Source organism: Gobio gobio (genome assembly GCF_949357685.1).
Source record: "Gobio gobio genome assembly, chromosome: 22".
In the NCBI taxonomy this organism is placed as follows: domain Eukaryota; kingdom Metazoa; phylum Chordata; class Actinopteri; order Cypriniformes; family Gobionidae; genus Gobio; species Gobio gobio.
This window is the reverse complement of record NC_137118.1, coordinates 46572360-46593918: the sequence shown is the minus strand read 5'-3', so window position 1 is coordinate 46593918 and position 21559 is coordinate 46572360. Positions and strand designations below refer to the sequence as shown.

General features: G+C 37.7%; 1 protein-coding gene across 1 annotated transcript in view; it reads right to left on the bottom strand.

Moving 5' to 3' along the window:
* Positions 1-220: 220 nt before the first annotated feature.
* Positions 221-21559, bottom strand: part of opn4xa (opsin 4xa) — a gene marked incomplete at both ends in the record, with an annotated part of 51727 nt that continues 30388 nt past the window's right edge. The window contains 5 exons of the mRNA XM_079804972.1: positions 221-532; positions 8694-8855; positions 9133-9307; positions 9396-9503; positions 20677-20838. Of these exons, the coding sequence (XP_079661098.1) occupies positions 221-532; positions 8694-8855; positions 9133-9307; positions 9396-9503; positions 20677-20838 (919 nt within the window). The remainder of the gene's footprint in view (positions 533-8693; positions 8856-9132; positions 9308-9395; positions 9504-20676; positions 20839-21559) is intronic.

Below are 21559 nucleotides of genomic sequence, written 5' to 3'. Positions count from 1 at the left end.
AAGACAGCGGTTGTGTCCCTCTCATCTACTTCTACAGTCCATGCTGTGAGTGGTGTGAAGTTGAAGCAGCTGATTATCTGCACGCAAACTAATGTGGCCCGATTGCTTTGCCAACAAAGAGGCTGATGTGAAGGTCTCAGCGGAAGACTGTGGTTCTCAAGTGTTCTGCCTCGTCTTCAGTGAAACACAAACTTAAAGAAGAGCTTCATCTGGTTCGGCCTCAGGAGAGGAATTTTTCCACGGACTCCAGAAGCTCACTGGAGCAGTTCAGGCTTTTGAGGTCCAGTATTAATTTGTCTTCTCTGCTCGGCGTCGTTTGCTGCTCCTCTGATGTGGGGCCGGTCGTGATTTGTGGCTCCTCGTAAAAAGCCAGACCGTTGCTCACAGAACTGCTGTCCTCCTGTTCCTCTTTGCACTCCTCTTCTTCCTCTTGTTCTCCTCCTGGAGTGCTTTTGGCCATGAGAAGCGGCACGGTGGCCATGTTGATGGACTCGGACGCCAGGTCCAAAGAGCCGCTCTCTGTGACCGCAGGCTGTGATGGACAAAACATGCACATTTATGCATTTGATGCTTTTAGCGTTTTACATTTAAAGCTACACTAGCTTTTGACCCTTTTTGCACAATTGCACAATTCATTGCAAAGAAACAGCAAGAAACACTGAGTTAAACATGACATTTTGAAGTACAAATACTGAACTAGTGTTTTCTTGTACTAACGTATATATAACGTAAATGTAATTTTTTACAGTGTAGCGACTGAGGCATAAAACGACTTGTTACTTGCGGAGGAAAATGGTTATAGAAATAATGTCACGCTGATGTCATGTAATAATAACGCTATTCTGCCTGGATTACTTACATGCCTTTGTTGTTTTGACTTAGAAGAGTTTTTATTTGATTTTAAGTGCACAAGTGCATAGTGTATAAGTTCATAGTATATAAGTGCACAAGTGTATAAGTGCACAAGTTCATAGTATATAAGTGCACAAGTGTATAGTATATAAGTGCACAAGTTCATAGTATATAAGTGCACAAGTGTATAAGTGCACAAGTTCATAGTATATAAGTGCACAAGTGTATAAGTGCACAAGTTCATAGTATATAAGTGCACCAGTTCATAGTGTATAAGTGCACAAGTTCATAGTATATAAGTGCACAAGTGTATAGTATATAAGTGCACAAGTGTATAGTGTATAAGTGCACAAGTTCATAGTGTATACGTGCACAAGTGTATAGTGTATAAGTGCACTAGTGTATAAGTGCACAAGTTCATAGTGTATAAGTGCACAAGTGTATAGTATATTAGTGCACCAGTGTATATGTGCACAAGTTCATAGTGTATAAGTGCACAAGTTCATAGTGTATACATGCACAAGTGTATAGTGTATAAGTGCACTAGTGTATAAGTGCACAAGTTCATAGTGTATAAGTGCACAAGTGTATAGTATATTAGTGCACCAGTGTATATGTGCACCAGTGTATATGTGCACAAGTTCATAGTGTATAAGTGCACAAGTTCATAGTGTATACATGCACAAGTGTATAAGTGCACAAGTGTATAGTGTATAAGTGCACAAGTTCATAGTGTATACATGCACAAGTGTATAAGTGCACAAGTGTATAGTGTATAAGTGCACCAGTGTATAGTCTATAAGTGCACAAGTTCATAGTTTATAAGTGCACAAGTGTATAGTGTATAAGTGCACAAGTTCATAGTGTATAAGTGCACAAGTGTATAAGTGCACAAGTTCATAGTGTATACATGCACAAGTGTATAAGTGCACCAGTGTATAGTGTATAAGTGCACAATTTCATAGTGTATAAGTGCACAAGTGTATAAGTGCACAAGTTCATAGTGTATAAGTGCACAAGTGTATAAGTGCTCAAGTTCATAGTGTATAAGTGAACAAGTGTATAGTGTATAAGTGCACAAGTTCATAGTGTATAAGTGCACAAGTTCATAGTGTATACATGTACAAGTTCATAGTGTATACGTGCATAAGTGTATAGTGTATAAGTGCACTAGTGTATAAGTGCACCAGTGTATGTATAAGTGCACAAGTGTATAAGTGCACCAGTGTATAAGTGCACAAGTTCATAGTGTATAAGTGCACAAGTTCATAGTGTATACGTGTACAAGTTCATAGTGTATACGTGCATAAGTGTATAGTGTATAAGTGCACTAGTGTATAAGTGCACCAGTGTATAAGTGCACAAGTTCATAGTGTATAACTGCACAAGTGTATAAGTGCACCAGTGTATAGTGTATAAGTGCACCAGTGTATAAGTGCACAAGTTCATTGTGTATAAGTGCACAAGTGTATAGTGTATAAGTGCACAAGTTCATAGTGTATACATGCACAAGTGTTTAAGTGCACAAGTGTATAGTGCATAAGTGCACAAGTTCATAGTGTATACATGCACAAGTGTATAAGTGCACAAGTGTATAGTGTATAAGTGCACAAGTTCATAGTGTATACATGCACAAGTGTATAAGTGCACAAGTGTATAGTGTATAAGTGCACAAGTGTATAGTGTATAAGTGCACCAGTGTATAGTGTATAAATGCACCAGTGTACAAGTGTATAGTGTATAAGTGCACAAGTGTATAGTGTATAAGTGCACCAGTGTATAGTGTATAAATGCACCAGTGTACAGTGTATAAGTGCACAAGTGTATAAGTGCACATTTTCATAGTGTATAAGTCCACAAGTGTATAAGTGCACAAGTTCATAGTGTATAAGTGCACAAGTGTATAGTGTATAAGTGCACAAGTTCATAGTGTATAAGTGCGCAAGTTCATAGTGTATACGTGCACAAGTTCACAGTGTATACGTGCATAAGTGTATAGTGTATAAGTGCACAAGTTCATAGTGTATAAGTGCACAAGTGTATAGTGTATAAGTGCACAAGTTCATAGTGTAAAAGTGCACAAGTTCATAGTGTATACGTGCACAAGTTCATAGTGTATACGTGCATAAGTGTATAGTGTATAAGTGCACTTGTGTCTAAGTGCACCAGTGTATAAGTGCACAAGTGTATAGTGTATAAGTGCACAAGTTCATAGTGTAAAAGTGCACAAGTTCATAGTGTATACGTGCACAAGTTCATAGTGTATACGTGCATAAGTGTATAGTGTATAAGTGCACTTGTGTCTAAGTGCACCAGTGTATAAGTGCACAAGTTCATAGTGTATAAGTGCACAAGTTCATAGTGTATAAGTGCAAAAGTGTATAGTGTATAAGTGCACAAGTGAATAGTGTATAAGTGCACAAGTTCATAGTTTATACATGCACAAGTGTATAAGTGCACAAGTGTATAGTGTATAAGTGCACAAGTTCATAGTGTATACATGCACAAGTGTATAAGTGCACAAGTGTATAGTGTATAAGTGCACAAGTGTATAGTGTATAAGTGCACCAATGTATAGTGTATAAATGCACCAGTGTACAGTGTATAAGTGCACAAGTGTATAAGTGCACATTTTCATAGTGTATAAGTACACAAGTGTATAAGTGCACAAGTGTATAGTGTATAAGTGCACAAGTTCATAGTGTATAAGTGCGCAAGTTCATAGTGTATACGTGCACAAGTTCATAGTGTATACGTGCATAAGTGTATAGTGTATAAGTGCACAAGTTCATAGTGTATAAGTGCACAAGTGTATAGTGTATAAGTCCACAAGTTCATAGTGTATAAGTGCACAAGTGTATAGTGTATAAGTGCACAAGTGTATAGTGTATAAGTGCACAAGTTCATAGTGTATAAGTGCACAAGTTCATAGTGTATAAGTGCACAAGTTCATAGTGTATAAGTGCACAAGTTCATAGTGTATAAGTGCACAAGTGTATAGTGTATAAGTGCACAAGTGTATAGTGTATAAGTGCACAAGTTCATAGAGTAAACGTGCACTTGTGTCTAAGTGCACCAGTGTATAAGTGCACAAGTTCATAGTGTATAAGTGCACAAGTTCATAGTGTATAAGTGCACAAGTTCATAGTGTATAAGTGCACAAGTTCATAGTGTATAAGTGCACAAGTGTATAGTGTATAAGTGCACCAGTGTATAGTGTATAAGTGCACAAGTGTATAGTGTATAAGTGCACAAGTGTATAGTGTATAAGTGCACAAGTGTATAAGTGCACCAGTGTATAGTGTATAAGTGCACAAGTGTATTGTGTATAAGTGCACAAGTGTATAGTGTATAAGTGCACAAGTGTATTGTGTATAAGTGCACCAGTGTATAGTGTATAAGTGAACCAGTGTATAGTGTATAAGTGCACCAGTGTATAAGTTCACAAGTTCTTAGTGTATAAGTGTATAAGTGCACAAGTTCATAGTGTATACATGCACAAGTGTACAGGTATAAGTGCACAAGTGCATAGTGTATAGTGTATAAGTGCACCAGTGTACAGTGTATAAGTGTATAAGTGCACAATTTCATAGTGTATAAGTGCACAAGTGTATAAGTGCACAAGTTCATAGTGTATAAGTGCATAAGTGTATAGTGTATAAGTGCACAAGTTCATAGTGTATAAGTGCACAAGTTCATAATGTATACGTGCACAAGTTCATAGTGTATACGTGCATAAGTGTATAGTGTATAAGTGCACAAGTGTATAGTTTATAAGTGCACCAGTGTATAGTGTATATGTGCACAAGTGTATAGTGTATAAGTGCACAAGTGTATAGTGTATAAGTGCACAAGTGTATAGTGTATAAGTGCACAAGTGTATAGTGTATAAGTGTACAAGTGTATAGTGTATAAGTGCACCAGTGTATAGTGTATAAGTGCACCAGTGTATAGTGTATAAGTGCACATGTGTATAAGTGCACATTTTCATAGTGTATAAGTACACAAGTGTATAAGTGCACAAGTGTATAGTGTATAAGTGCACAAGTTCATAGTGTATAAGTGCGCAAGTTCATAGTGTATACGTGCACAAGTTCATAGTGTATACGTGCATAAGTGTATAGTGTATAAGTGCACAAGTTCATAGTGTATAAGTGCACAAGTGTATAGTGTATAAGTCCACAAGTTCATAGTGTATAAGTGCACAATTGTATAGTGTATAAGTGCACAAGTGTATAGTGTATAAGTGCACAAGTTCATAGTGTATAAGTGCACAAGTGTATAGTGTATAAGTGCACAAGTGTATAGTGTATAAGTGCACAAGTTCATAGAGTAAACGTGCACTTGTGTCTAAGTGCACCAGTGTATAAGTGCACAAGTTCATAGTGTATAAGTGCACAAGTTCATAGTGTATAAGTGCACAAGTTCATAGTGTATAAGTGCACAAGTTCATAGTGTATAAGTGCACAAGTGTATAGTGTATAAGTGCACCAGTGTATAGTGTATAAGTGCACAAGTGTATAGTGTATAAGTGCACAAGTGTATAGTGTATAAGTGCACAAGTGTATAAGTGCACCAGTGTATAGTGTATAAGTGCACAAGTGTATTGTGTATAAGTGCACAAGTGTATAGTGTATAAGTGCACAAGTGTATTGTGTATAAGTGCACCAGTGTATAGTGTATAAGTGAACCAGTGTATAGTGTATAAGTGCACCAGTGTATAAGTTCACAAGTTCTTAGTGTATAAGTGTATAAGTGCACAAGTTCATAGTGTATACATGCACAAGTGTACAGGTATAAGTGCACAAGTGCATAGTGTATAGTGTATAAGTGCACCAGTGTACAGTGTATAAGTGTATAAGTGCACAATTTCATAGTGTATAAGTGCACAAGTGTATAAGTGCACAAGTTCATAGTGTATAAGTGCATAAGTGTATAGTGTATAAGTGCACAAGTTCATAGTGTATAAGTGCACAAGTTCATAATGTATACGTGCACAAGTTCATAGTGTATACGTGCATAAGTGTATAGTGTATAAGTGCACAAGTGTATAGTTTATAAGTGCACCAGTGTATAGTGTATATGTGCACAAGTGTATAGTGTATAAGTGCACAAGTGTATAGTGTATAAGTGCACAAGTGTATAGTGTATAAGTGCACAAGTGTATAGTGTATAAGTGTACAAGTGTATAGTGTATAAGTGCACCAGTGTATAGTGTATAAGTGCACCAGTGTATAGTGTATAAGTGCACATGTGTATAAGTGCACATTTTCATAGTGTATAAGTACACAAGTGTATAAGTGCACAAGTGTATAGTGTATAAGTGCACAAGTTCATAGTGTATAAGTGCGCAAGTTCATAGTGTATACGTGCACAAGTTCATAGTGTATACGTGCATAAGTGTATAGTGTATAAGTGCACAAGTTCATAGTGTATAAGTGCACAAGTGTATAGTGTATAAGTCCACAAGTTCATAGTGTATAAGTGCACAATTGTATAGTGTATAAGTGCACAAGTGTATAGTGTATAAGTGCACAAGTTCATAGTGTATAAGTGCACAAGTTCATAGTGTATAAGTGCACAAGTTCATAGTGTATAAGTGCACAAGTTCATAGTGTATAAGTGCACAAGTGTATAGTGTATAAGTGCACAAGTGTATAGTGTATAAGTGCACAAGTTCATAGTGTAAACGTGCACTTGTGTCTAAGTGCACCAGTGTATAAGTGCACAAGTTCATAGTGTATAAGTGCACAAGTTCATAGTGTATAAGTGCACAAGTTCATAGTGTATAAGTGCACAAGTGTATAGTGTATAAGTGCACCAGTGTATAGTGTATAAGTGCACAAGTGTATAGTGTATAAGTGCACAAGTGTATAGTGTATAAGTGCACAAGTGTATAAGTGCACCAGTGTATAGTGTATAAGTGCACAAGTGTATTGTGTATAAGTGCACAAGTGTATAGTGTATAAGTGCACAAGTGTATTGTGTATAAGTGCACAAGTGTATAGTGTATAAGTGAACCAGTGTATAGTGTATAAGTGCACCAGTGTATAAGTTCACAAGTTCTTAGTGTATAAGTGTATAAGTGCACAAGTTCATAGTGTATACATGCACAAGTGTACAGGTATAAGTGCACAAGTGCATAGTGTATAGTGTATAAGTGCACCAGTGTACAGTGTATAAGTGTATAAGTGCACAATTTCATAGTGTATAAGTGCACAAGTGTATAAGTGCACAAGTTCATAGTGTATAAGTGCATAAGTGTATAGTGTATAAGTGCACAAGTTCATAGTGTATAAGTGCACAAGTTCATAATGTATACGTGCACAAGTTCATAGTGTATACGTGCATAAGTGTATAGTGTATAAGTGCACAAGTGTATAGTTTATAAGTGCACCAGTGTATAGTGTATATGTGCACAAGTGTATAGTGTATAAGTGCACAAGTGTATAGTGTATAAGTGCACAAGTGTATAGTGTATAAGTGCACAAGTGTATAGTGTATAAGTGTACAAGTGTATAGTGTATAAGTGCACCAGTGTATAGTGTATAAGTGCACCAGTGTATAGTGTATAAGTGCACATGTGTATAGTGTATAAGTGCACAAGTGTATAGTGTATAGTGTATAAGTGCATAAGTGCACAAGTGTATCGTGTATAAGTGCACCAGTGTATAGTGTATAAGTGTACAAGTGTATAGTGTATAAGTGCACCAGTTTATAGTGTATAAGTGCACCAGTGTATAGTGTATAAGTGCACAAGTGCACAAGTGTATAGTGTATAAGTGCACAAGTGTATAGTGTATAAGTGCACAAGTGTATAGTGTATAAGTGCACAAGTGTATAGTGTATAAGTGCACAAGTGTATCGTGTATAAGTGCACCAGTGTATAGTGTATAAGTGCACAAGTGTATAGTGTATAAGTGCACAAGTGTATAGTGTATAAGCGCACAAGTGTATAGTGTATAAGTGCACCAGTGTATAGTGTATAAGTGCACAAGTGTATGGTGTATATGTGCACAAGTGTATAGTGTATGAGTGCACAAGTGTATAGTGTATAAGTGCGCAAGTGTATAGTGTATAAGTGCACCAGTGTATAGTGTATAAGTGCACAAGTGTATAAGTGCACCAGTGTATAGTGTATAAGTGCACCAGTGTATAGTGTATAAGTGCACAAGTGTATAAGTGCACCAGTGTATAGTGTATAAGTGCACCAGTGTATAGTGTATAATTGCACCAGTGTATAGTGTATAAGTGCAAAAGTGTATAAGTGCACAAGTGTATAGTGTATAAGTGCACAAGTGTATAGTGTATAAGTGCACAAGTGTATAGTGTATAAGTGCACAAGTGTATAGTGTATAAGTGCACAAGTGTATAGTGTATAAGTGCACAAGTGTATAGTGTATAAGTGCACAAGTGTATAGTGTATAAGTGTATAGTGTATAAGTGCACCAGTGTATAGTGTATAAGTGCACCAGTGTATAGTGTATAAGTGCAAAAGTGTATAGTGTATAAGTGCACAAGTGTATAGTGTATAAGTGCACAAGTGTATAGTGTATAAGTGCACCAGTGTATAGTGTATAAGTGCACCAGTGTAAAGTGTATAAGTGCACCAGTGTATAGTGTATAAGTGCACCAGTGTATAGTGTATAAGTGCACCAGTGTATAGTGTATAAGTGCACCAGTGTATAGTGTATAAGTGCACCAGTGTATAGTGTATAAGTGCACCAGTGTATAGTGTATAAGTGCACCAGTGTATAGTGTATAAGTGCACAAGTGTATATCATTTGGGATGCCACTAATGGCTGTTTACCGTAGTCGCTGCTGTGATGCACGTACATTACCTTCTCTTCACTGCGCTCTTCCTCTCCTCTGTTCTTGTTCTTAGTCTTGCCATGTCTCGTTTGCGTCTTCCTTCCTTCATCTCTCAGCAGATTAGCCGACTGTGAGCTTCTGAGGATCTGCCGCTTTTGCTCCACAGGATCTAATTCTACATCACTCCAGACCTAGAGCACATGCAAAATATACATTGACACGTTTTGCATTAAAGTCCTGCCATTTCTACTACTTGAGTTTGTACATGAGAGTTTCATGCATTCATTAGATTTGGATTAGGAATTTCTTCAAATGTCTAGATTGAGTAGATAAATAAATAGCATATGCAGATTTTAGCATTATAACTACTAAGTGTGCATTCATAATATTGCATGAGGGCAATGTGGACACATCTTGAACTAGAAGATAAAGCATTTCCAATGTTCAGTCTCCTAGTAAAATGCTAACCGTGTCTGCGGTGGACATAGAGGAGATTCGCTGGAACTTGGCCTTTGACCCCGAGGACTGTCGGCTGAGCATGGGCTCTCTGAAGGACGATTCGCTGTTCGACACCGAGATGCCGTCTTTACGTGACGACTGGGCCAGGAAATGCAGACACGGCACTTTCTCAGCCAGCGTGTCTCTGTAAATCAGAGTCAGAATCACACACTGCGTTATATGTTTTGGCACAATATTGTGTGGTTTGCTAAGGCGTTTACACTTGAACGAACCTGTATTTGGAGTGTATGATGGCGTAGATGAAGGGATTGTATATGGCTGATGCTTTGGCGATTACTGCAGGAACTGCCTTTGAATACGGAGAGAGAACGTGGCTGTATCTGCAACATAAAAACAACCAAAACACATCTTCATTTACAGAAGTAGCACATTACTATGGCATAGAAATTCATGCTACTGATGTCAGAATTTGTGATGTCAGTTTTGCTTCGTTTTCAATTACAAATGGACATTCTTAAAGCAAAAGACATGGATGGATGCACTTTTATGATGGATGGATGCACTTTTATGATGGATGGATGCACTTTTATGATGGATAGATGCACTTTTATGACGAATGGATGCACTTTTATGACGGATAGATGCACTTTTATGATGGATGGATGCACTTTTATGATGGATAGATGCACTTTTATGATGGATAGATGCACTTTTATGACGAATGGATGCACTTTTATGACGGATAGATGCACTTTTTTGATGGATGGATGCACTTTTATGATGGATGGATGCAATTTTATGATGGATGGATGCACTTTTTTGATGGATGGATGCACTTTTATGATGGATAGATGCCATTTATGATGGATGGATGCACTTTTTTGATGGATGGATGCACTTTTATGATGGATGGATGCAATTTTATGATGGATGGATGCACTTTTTTGATGGATGGATGCACTTTTATGATAGATAGATGCCATTTATGATGGATGGATGCACTTTTATGATGGATAGATGCACTTTTATGGTGGATGGATGCGCTTTTATGATGGATGGATGCACTTTTATGATCGATAGATGCAATTTATGATGGACAGATGCACTTTTATGATGGATGGATGCACTTTTATGACGAATAGATGCACTTTTTTGATGGATGGATGCACTTTTATGATGGATGGATGCACTTTTATGACGAATAGATGCACTTTTTTGATGGATGGATGCACTTTTATGATGGATGGATGCACTTTTATGATGGATAGATGCACTTTTATGATGAATGGATGCACTTTTATGATGGATAGATGCGCTTTTATGATGGATGGATGCACTTCTATGATGGATAGATGCACTTTTATGATGGATAGATGCACTTTTATGATGGATGGATGCACTTTTATGATGGATAGATACACTTTTATGATGGATGGATGCACTTTTATGATGGATAGATGCACTTTTATGATGGACGGATGCACTTTTATGGTGGATGGATGCACTTTAATGATAGATAGATAGATAGATAGATAGATAGATAGATAGATAGATAGATAGATAGATAGATAGATAGATAGATAGATAGATAGATAGATAGATAGATAGATAGATAGATAGATAGATAGATAGATAGATAGATAGATAGATAGATAGATAGATAGATGCACTTTTATGATAGATAGATAGATAGATAGATAGATAGATAGATAGATAGATAGATAGATAGATAGATAGATAGATAGATAGATAGATAGATAGATAGATAGATAGATAGATAGATAGATAGATAGATAGATAGATAGATAGATAGATAGATAGATAGATAGATAGATAGATAGATAGATAGATAGATAGATAGATAGATAGATAGATAGATAGATTGATGATAGATAGATAGATAGATAGATAGATAGATAGATAGATAGATAGATAGATAGATAGATAGATAGATAGATAGATAGATAGATAGATAGATAGATAGATAGATAGATAGATAGATAGATAGATAGATAGATAGATGCACTTTTATGAAGGATAGATGCACTTTTATGGACTTCAAAAATAACCCAACAAATATATGATATTTTAAATATAAAGATATTTTAATTCAAAAATCTTACATATTGTGCCTTTAATATATCAAGAGCAAAATTTACTAACAGCTTGCATCAGCACAAACCCTCTTTTGATTTACTAAAGACTAGCACTGAAAAAGGTTATTTTTTGCTTACAGTTGGAGGAGTTTCCCTTTCAGATGAAACCTTTTTGGGAGGAGAGTAAATAATCAATCATGCAAGGTTTGCTCTAGTCAGTTTACTGGTATTTGCATCATTATTTACCACCCAAAAAAGCATATCTTAAACCAGATGCTAATTTGCGCATCATCAGTAAACCACGAGCTGAACTTTACACTCCCATTGGTGTTTTTATGGGATTGCACTCTCACGCTAATCTGCCCTGCTCAGTAAATCTGGCCCGAGTCATTCTGATCCTCGAGTAAATGTCTCTTGATTTAAGAATGTTTGGATATTTGTACTGGAAAACAAGACAAAAATACTGAGGAAGAAAATCAATTTAATCAACAAGACAAGCAGCAAGCGGCGATCCGGCTGAATAAAGCTGTGACCCCTGCAGTGGTTCACATGGCAGGAAGTGACCGAGAGGTGTTGTTGTCCAAGCGGAAGAATCTGAAGCAGGGTTATGTCTATCCTCCAGCAGATTTCCCATCCGCTCCTGCAGAGGTGTTATCGCCCTACACGTGAACCCTCATCTTCGGACAGCACTTCTATAAAAGGACGTCTTTTTACCCTGGAATGCTCAGAAAGCCTCAGATCTTCTGCATGGATTGACTCCCTTTAATAGACTACACATGATTCAGAATATGAGAGATTAGATGATCTACATGAAATCCGCCATCAGCGTTTAGAGCTAAACTCACAAAAATCTATGTTTTTAAGTCAAACGTGAGAATGCAGTCGAGTCCAGTGGAGCGATGGTGCATGTTTTGTAGGCCAAACCCCAGAAATAAGTTCACATTTGAGCACTTCCGGTTCCATCGTCCTGAACTCGAATGTTTTTTGGGATAAAGACTGAAAGAGTTGTGATGTCATGTGACTGTGGTGCAGTTCGTTTATAGCCTATGTTTAGATTTTCGTGCCGATTGTATTTAGGCTTGATAGCTTTGAAATCAAAAACCCAATTGGATTTTTCGAATGGGTTTTAGATTATTGCAGAAAATAAGCTCTTGTGTCCAACAAAAGTTTTTGATCCTCACATGCTTTGTTCATCATAAAAGTGCATCTATCCATCATAAAAGTGCATCCGTTCATCATTAAAGTGCATCTATCAATCATAAAATTGCATCTATCCATCATAAAAGTGCATCTATCCATCATAAAAGTGCATCCGTCCATCATAAAAGTGCATCTATCCATCATAAAAGTGCATCCGTTCATCATTAAAGTGCATCTATCAATCATAAAATTGCATCTATCAATCATAAAATTGCATCTATCCATCATAAAAGTGCATCTATCCATCATAAAAGTGCATCCGTCCATCATAAAAGTGCATCTATCCATCATAAAAGTGCATCCGTCCATCATAAAAGTGCATCCGTCCATCATAAAAGTGCATCTATCCATCATAAAAGTGCATCCGTCCATCATAAAAGTGCATCTATCCATCATAAAAGTGCATCTATCCATCATAAAAGTGCATCCATCCATCATAAAAGTGCATCCGTCCATCATAAAAGTGCATCTATCCATCATAAAAGTGCATCCATCCATCATAAAAGTGCATCTATCCATCATAAAAGTGCATCCGTCCATCATAAAAGTGCATGCATCCATCATAAAAGTGCATCTATCCATCATAAAAGGGCATCTATCCATCATAAAAGTGCATCCGTCCATCATAAAAGTGCATCCATCCATCATAAAAGTGCATCCATCCATCATAAAAGTGCATCCGTCCATCATAAAAGTGCATCCATCCATCATAAAAGTGCATCCATCCATCATAAAAGTGCATCCGTCCATCATAAAAGTGCATCTATCCATCATAAAAGTGCATCCATCCATCATAAAATGCATCCATCCATCATAAAAGTGCATCCATCCATCATAAAAGTGCATCCATCCATCATAAAATGCATCCATCCATCATAAAAGTGCATCCATCCATCATAAAAGTGCATCCATCCATCCTAAAAGTGCATCCATCCATCATAAAAGTGCTTCCATCCATCATAAAAGTCATATCAAAGCTATGCTAACAACAAAAATACATAGTCACTGCAGCGCTCTATTGTTCATATTTTCATAGAAGAACCATTTTTGGTTTCTCAAATGACATTTCAGTGAACAGTTCTTAAAACAATTTTTTTTCTTAGTGTGAAAAACACTAACACTCTTTCCACTATGAAGAACCTTGTGTGGATGTGGTTAAAGGTTATTCATAGAACCATGGATACCAATAAAGAACCTTCATTTTGAAGGATTTAAATATATGGATTTGTAGTAGTTTAAATATTGAGAGTGTTTATTTGCTGTTGGATATTGATGGAAAAAGATTAAAGGATAAGTTCACTTTAAAATGAAAATATCCTGATGATTTCCTCACCTCATCTCATCCAGATGTTCATGTGTTTCTTTCTTCAGTGGAATTTTTTTTAGTTTTTTGAGGAAAACATTCCAGGATTTTTCTCCTCATAATGGACTTCAATGGGAACCAACGGCTGAAGGTCCAAATCACTGCAGTTTCAGAGGAAGAGCTTCAGAGGCTCTGACCAATCCCAGAGGAATAGAGTCTGATCTACACAAACCATCGCACATTTACAACACAAACACACATTTATACACTTTTAGATGCTCATCTTGCGCTGCTCTGCGATGTGTCAGTGTTGTAGTCGAGACCAGCTCATTTGAGTCCGAGTAGAGACAGAGACCAGAGAAAATCCACAGAACTCAATTTAATTCCCTTTTTAGTTACGGAGGGTCTGCAACAAGAGTGACTGCAGAAAAACTGTCTTTTTAATGTAAAAGTGTGAATGTGCCGGAGGGAGAGAGGTCAGACATTTTTGAGGGAAATGTTCAGTGTTGAGACTGTCAGCAGTCATCGTATCTGTATTCATTTCATTATTTAATTAATGAATTAACGAGATTTGGTTTTCTTTTTGACACTTTTGTCCTACTTTGTAAACAGAAAATATATTAAATGAACACAGTTGAGAAATAATGTAGCGTACAGTCTAAAAAGAGGTTATGGCACCAAAAATGGTTCTTGGCTCGTAATCATACGGGAACCTTTTTAAGTGCAATATAGCACCAATTTTGGTGCTTCAGAGGTTCTTCAGAGGTTCTTCAGAGGTTCTTCAGAGGTTCTTCAGAGGTTCTTTGACTAAGGGCGTTTTCACACCTGAAAGTCCGCACCAAGGTCCGAACCGAAGTTCATGTTTTGATCATTTTATACATTCGGTTAGTTTTGGTTTGGTTTCACATTGCAGTTATGCGAGCGGACTAAAGAACTGAACATGACACACTTGTGTCCACTCGTCTTCATCATCATCTGGACTCTGATTGGTTTGTAAACGGACGTGCGTCTGACGTCAGCGTCTTTGGCAAGAGTGAATGAACGGACGCATATCGCTGCCACTATTGAACAGTGAAGCATTGCTGGACTATTTTTTTATTCGTTACGTTTAAAAGTGGACATTTCAAGCTTTATATTCACATATTTCTCATGTTTGTGAGACTAGTAGCTGCTGAGTTTGGGTTTATTTGAGACGCTCCAGTTCATGTGTAAAGCATGTGATCGCTCCCGAGATTATTGTCTGCTTTAGATTATTTGCTTCTTATTTATTAAATCCAGGCAATTATCTGATTAAACGTTGATTAAAATTAAGATACAATTTATACAAAACGAAATTCACATTAAAGAAATGCTTTCTAAGCAAAATCCTAAAAAATTTTGTTCAAAATTATTTCTGACTTTCTGTCTTCTGACATATTGTGCATATTTTCACTTTTCATAATCAATGTAGCCTAGATTGAATTTAAAAATAACATTATAATATTTAAACATAAACAGGAACTTCCTGCAAATGCTCTGAAAGTCCGAATCATACAGAAAATGCTTTCACACTAGAAACAAACCGAACCTTTGTTCAGTTTGATCCGGACTGAGACGACCTCTTTTCGTCGGACCAAATTTCGTCTGTTTGGTCCGGCCCGTGGTTTCACACCTGTAATTTTGATTCGGACCAAACTGAAAAGTCCGAAAATCCGAACCAAACAAGATGGGTGTGAAAACGCCCTAAGGTGCTATATAGCACCGCTACCATATACAGACCATGTTAAGATATGGTGCTATATAGCACCAAAAGTGGTTCCTCTATGACAGTGGTTCTCAAAGTGTGGTACGAGTACTCAGGCTGCCTCTAGTGGTACGCAGAGGAATCACTAAATAAATTAATAATAAATTAATTTAATCTTTATTTGAGTAAAGTTTTTTTTTTACAGTTTTAATCTAACTTTACAACACATTTTAATTTAATCATTATTTAGTTATTTTATTTACCTGTATGTAACCACAGTGCAGTGTTAATGTACAATCTGTGTATTGACAATGTTAAAGTGGCTGACAACAATAAATATTCTTATTAGGAATAAACTGCCTGGTTTCTGATCTGTGCCGAGCTGTAGCTGAATAGTTAGGCCTACTACGCTACTGTATTTTAATGTTGGTCATTATGGTGGTACTTGGAGAGCCAGCTATTTTCTGAAGTGGTACTTGGTATAAAAACTTTGAGAAGCACTGCTCTATGATTACGTCGAAGAACCATTTTTGGTGCCATATAGAACCTTTTTTTTAGAGTGTATGACCATGCTTTTGACCATAGCTGGAACTGTACTCCTCTCTATGTTTTTTTCCCCAATGTAATTTCTACAGTTATTATTTATTCACATATCTTTATTATTATGACTTCAATTATTCTATCATCTGCTACTAATGGTATCTTATGTTGTCGTTTTATTTAAATTTTATTTTCATATTATGTTAAATACCAAAACCAATAAAAAGACAATAGAAGATAAATAATGTACAATTGAAAATAGAATTGAGAGCGGGCGGATCACGGGTGTGGGAGAGAACCTGGCGGGAGAAAATCACCAATCATTGGACGTGCCAATCAAACATCGATTTAAAGAAATATTAACGTACAGTAATAATCATTAAATATTTTGAATGGGACTCAAGTGGACTCGGGAATAAGTCCAATTCCTAATATGTTCGAGTACGAGTCAATACTGAGTCCAAATGTCAAGACCAGGGTTCCTACACAATTTTCATTCCAGACTTCCCTACAGATTTTTCCGACCATATTAAAATTCAACTGCTAACAAGTGTTACGTTCTAAAGATTTAGTATTGGCGTTTTTGCCTTTTATTAGGATAGGAAAGTAGACAGGAAGTAAGGTGGGAGAGAGAGGGGCGGGATTGGGAAAAGTCCATGAGGCAGGACTCGAACTCGGGTCTCCCGAAGCACAACTGCACTACATGTCGACGCACTTACCCACAATGCCATCAGCGCCGACACGTCTGTTACACTCTGAGTCAAAACCTCTATGTAGGCTATCATGTTAAAGCTACACTGTGATATTTTCCCCCATCTAGTGGTGAAAAGGTATATGACCATCCAGTGAATTTTAGTTTCTGTTCCTCTCAATTCCGATTTCGTTTTAACTCCTACGGTGGCCGATTTAGTCCAAGATTAACATGGCTTCCAGTTCTGCCTCGTCCACATTCGGTGCCTGTGGGATATTCTGTGCGCAGTGGGATGGTTGGAACTCAACTGGCCTAATTCTTCGGCTAGAAAGAACGGCAGCTAATCCAGAGTAAACTTTGATGATAGTAATGTTTATTCAGTCATCCAATTGCAAGGCATAAACAGGTTTGCGTGGATATGTACATAAATGTGGTTTCTGTGAGAGAACAAATAAGGATGGTAAATATACATACACAGTTAAGAACTGTATAACTATACTTATAAGTAACATTTGTATAATGTAACCGTAAACCAGAGCTTATTGTACCATAAATAGGCGCTAAATGCAGCTGCATTAAAAGGAGCGGAGCTGCTGCTAACAAGCGGTGTCCGGTTACAAAAGTGTGTGCGCCGCTTTAACGTTAGCACTGCAGTCAGTGCGCTCTGTATAACAATTGTTAATATGCCGATCCGACCTGATACATATTTCCATCAACATACATTACAAGCAAATATTTTCTATAAACGAATAAACATTGTTGATAACAAAATAACTGAATGATTATTCAAATAGGTGAGCATTACGCTGTTGTATGTTGACACAAAAATACTTCTGAGGTGACATCAACTGAATTACGCGATGACACACTCTGAAACACATCTACAATGACAATAACTATTATTACTTACGGAGTTATTAACGCACAGAAATACCACACAAGGAAAAACAGACTTTTGAGGAATAAACAAGCCAGGAAAACTCCGTATAACTCTGTTACTGGAGCTGCTGAGATGAAAACTCTCTGCACATGCACCAGACAAGTCTGAACAAGTTGACGCGCACATGCGCGAGGCAGGGAATTTTGTACAGTGCCATCGAGTGTTAAAACCGGTTAAAACGCGAAAGGCGAAGCTTGAATTTACGGGTATGTCCCTCTTTGGCTAATGTACTTTCAAGATGGAGGGGCAACATGGCGACCACCGTTAGATCCCATTACCTTGTGTATTTTCAATGGCATATTATAAACTTACGAGAATACTTTATTACTTGAAAGAAGTAAATATACATTTATGAGCACATATATTTGAAAGAACTAAGTGTTTTTAGCTAAGAATAGACTAAAAAAGTTACACAGTGTAGCTTTAAATTTGTAAATTTGAAAATTGTAGCTACTGTTGCTTGTACAAGTCAATTTAACACCAAACCCAGTCAAGTTCAAAGCTCTAAATCAGTGCAATGTTATTCATATTTGTAATTTTGTAACTTTAAATTAGAGATGCACCGATTGATCGGCCAGGGACCGGAATTGGCAGGTTTTCTGCATGATCGGCGATCGGTCGATTAGTCTCGCGTGTCTTCAATTTTGAGTCGATCCGTCTACATGCGGCTGTGAGCACGAGCGCGGCCTCGACGTTGATGTCATGAACGAACAAAATGACTTGAAAAAAGATTTGTTAATTTTGCTGAACGAGACTCAAAGATCCGAGTCAGTAAATTGATCCGAACTTCCCACTACTATTTTGGCCTAGCATATGGCTAATAATTGCCGCCTCCCCCATGTTGGAGATGTCAAATGATTTGACATAAAGTTTGCAAATAGCTTTCTTTGTAAATTTTAAATCTTTGGCTAACCAGGGTTTATATTTAGGATTGGCAAGCCAGCCCTCGGAAAACGTGCATTTTCCCATTTTGTTTGCCGTGAAGTCCACACTCAAATGTAAAAATCAAGCACAACGATCCAGGTGTTTTTAGTCAAGCAGTTTGAGGTAGAGGCGCTGTGATGGCAACTGCCGTCTAACAACCTAACAACCAATCACTGCAGACCTAAACTCCAGCAGATCAAGTGTAAAAAACGATCAGCAGCGCTGGCAGACTGATCCAAACGCCATGAAAAAAAAAATGTGTTTTATATATTATATACATTTAGAAATTCTTAATTTTATTTTTAGAAAACGAAATAGGGACAATAGTCTGGAAACCATACTCTGATTTATTTTTTCCATACTTTTCCAGACCTGGAAATTACTCAAATCAAATTCCATACTTTTCCAAACCCCGTAGGAACCCTGCAAGACCAAGACCATTAAAATATGGTTTCAAGACCGAGTCTGAGTACTACAACACGGCCTCGGATTGCGTAATCCCGTCGGAAAGGTCACACTAGATGTAGGCGGAAGGGAAGTACCGCCCAAAGCGATCGTGCGAAGACTAATACAAACACCCTTTAGCTAAAAAAAGAACTTTTTTTTGCTAAAGTCTGTTTGTATTAGTGTTCACACGAGCGCTTTGTAAACACGGGGCAGTTCTTCCGCCTACATCACATGACCTTTCCGACGGGATTACGCAATCCGTGGTGTCGCAGAGCAGCGCACGATGAGCAATTTCCGTTAAAAGTATATAAATGCTTATTTGTGTTGTAAATGTCGGATGGTTTGTCAAAATCAGACTCAGACTCTGCGGTCTCAAAATTCTGGCCAGTTGAGAATATTGAAATCAACTGCAGGCGGTCGATCCTTTTCCTATTTAGCACCTAAACCCTGGAACAGTCTTCCTAACATTGTACGGGAAGCAGACACACTCTGTCAGTTTAAATCTAGACTAAAAACACATCTCTTTACTGTGGCATACACATAAAACCCTTTTTCAATGAAATGATTGTTAGGCTGCATTAACTAGGTCAGCCGGAACCGGGAACACTTCCCATAACACATGATGTACTCGTGACATCATCAGAAGAATGGCATCTACACTAATGATAGTCTTTCTGTTTTATCCCGAGGTTTACTGCAGTCAGCCGGATCCGGGCCGTATCCAGTTCAGATGATGGACCTGCGCCCAGAGAAGACCAACACATGAACCAGAAGTGTCTGAGAGACCGTGATTAGACTCTGAAACTGCCTCATCGACACGGCATCCTCAATTAACCCGTCTCCGGCGTGTTGCCTCCGATCTTTCGAATATTCCGATCTATTATGACCTCTGACCTGTAAAGTTGCCAGAATAATAATCATACGCTTCTTGATAATTGGCCAGAGGAGAACTGGCACCCCGACTGAGCCTGGTTTCTCCCAAGGGTTATTTTTCTCTTATTTTTCGTTTTGGTTTCCTTGCCACTGTTGCCTCTGACAAAATATCCTAAATAAATCTAATTATTAAATCTAAATATGACTAAATATCCAAATAAATCTAATTATTAAACTAAATTAACCATATAAACTAAATTATTGATCTAAAGCCCACACTGTCACTGTATGATAATTGAAATGAACTGATGACATCAGCGTTTTCTCCAGAATGGCTATACGGCTGAATAAAATGATGCTGCATTATTTAGCTGTTTAACACTGTAAAGCTGCTCTGAAACGATCTGCATTGTTAAAAGCGCTATATAAATAAAGTTGACTTGACTTGACTATTCCTCTGGGATTGGTCAGAGCCTCTGAAGCTCTTCCTCTTAAAACTGCATTGATTTGGACCTTCAACCATTGGTTCCCATTGAAGTCCATTATGTGCCCTCAAAAAACGTCATTTCTTTCCCACTGAAGAAAGACAGACATGAACATCTCGGATGAGATGGGGGTGAGGAAACTAGCAGGACATTTTAATTTTGAAGTGAACTAACCTTTAAGAGCAGGCTAGAGATGCACATACATAGACACTGTGACCTCCATAAACTCAAAACAATACCAACACAGTTCATTGGACAACAGCCAAACCAATGACACAACAATTCCAGATATAGTTTGATGCAATCCCAGAAAGATCCGGCTGATAGTTACCCTGCCCAGGCGATGAGCGTGACGCAGGCGTAAGGAGACCAGGACAGCACAAACACAATGATGACCACAAACGCGATCTTCGCCAGCTTCCACTCGGTCTTTATGGACTGCTGTTGGATGAGGGTGGTCTTCCTCACGTGGCTACCCAGCTTCTCCAGATCTCTGAACACACAGGAAGATGGACAATCGGACCTTTTCCCAAGAATGACATTGTACACCATGTAGATGTTCCAATAAGGATGACCAGATGTCCTGCCATGACTCTGACCTGTCCTGGGCTGCGTTTCCCAAAAGCATCGTGAGCTTAAGTTGATTGTAGAACAATTGCCATCAATGGACTTTACGATCAACTTTGGCTTATGATGCTTTTGGGAAACGCAGCCCTGATTGTTTATGGTCGCTGTGATTTTGACATGCTCATGGATCTTCTGTTGATCCTGAAACATCATTCCTAACCCTATCCCTACCCCTAACCTGTCCTGGGCTGCGTTTCCCAAAAACATCGTGAGCTTAAAGGGATAGTTCACCCAAAAATGAAAATTAGCCCATGATTTACTCACGCTCAAGTCATCCGAGGTGTGTTTGACATTCTTCTTTCAGACGAATAAAATCTGAGTTATATTAAAAAATGTCTGGCTAATCCAAGCATTATAATAGCAGTAATAGTTGCTCTGTTTTTGAAGTCCATAAAAAGTGCATCTGTCCGTCATATAACTGCTCCACGCGGCTCCGGGGTGTTAATAAAGCCATTCTGAAGCGAATCGATGCGTTTGTGTAAGAAAAATATCCATATTTAAAAATGTATTTCATTTTTTTCTATGGCTCTGCATCATCACTTCCGGCGAATAAGGTCAAAATACCGGCGTGATCATAGATATATACA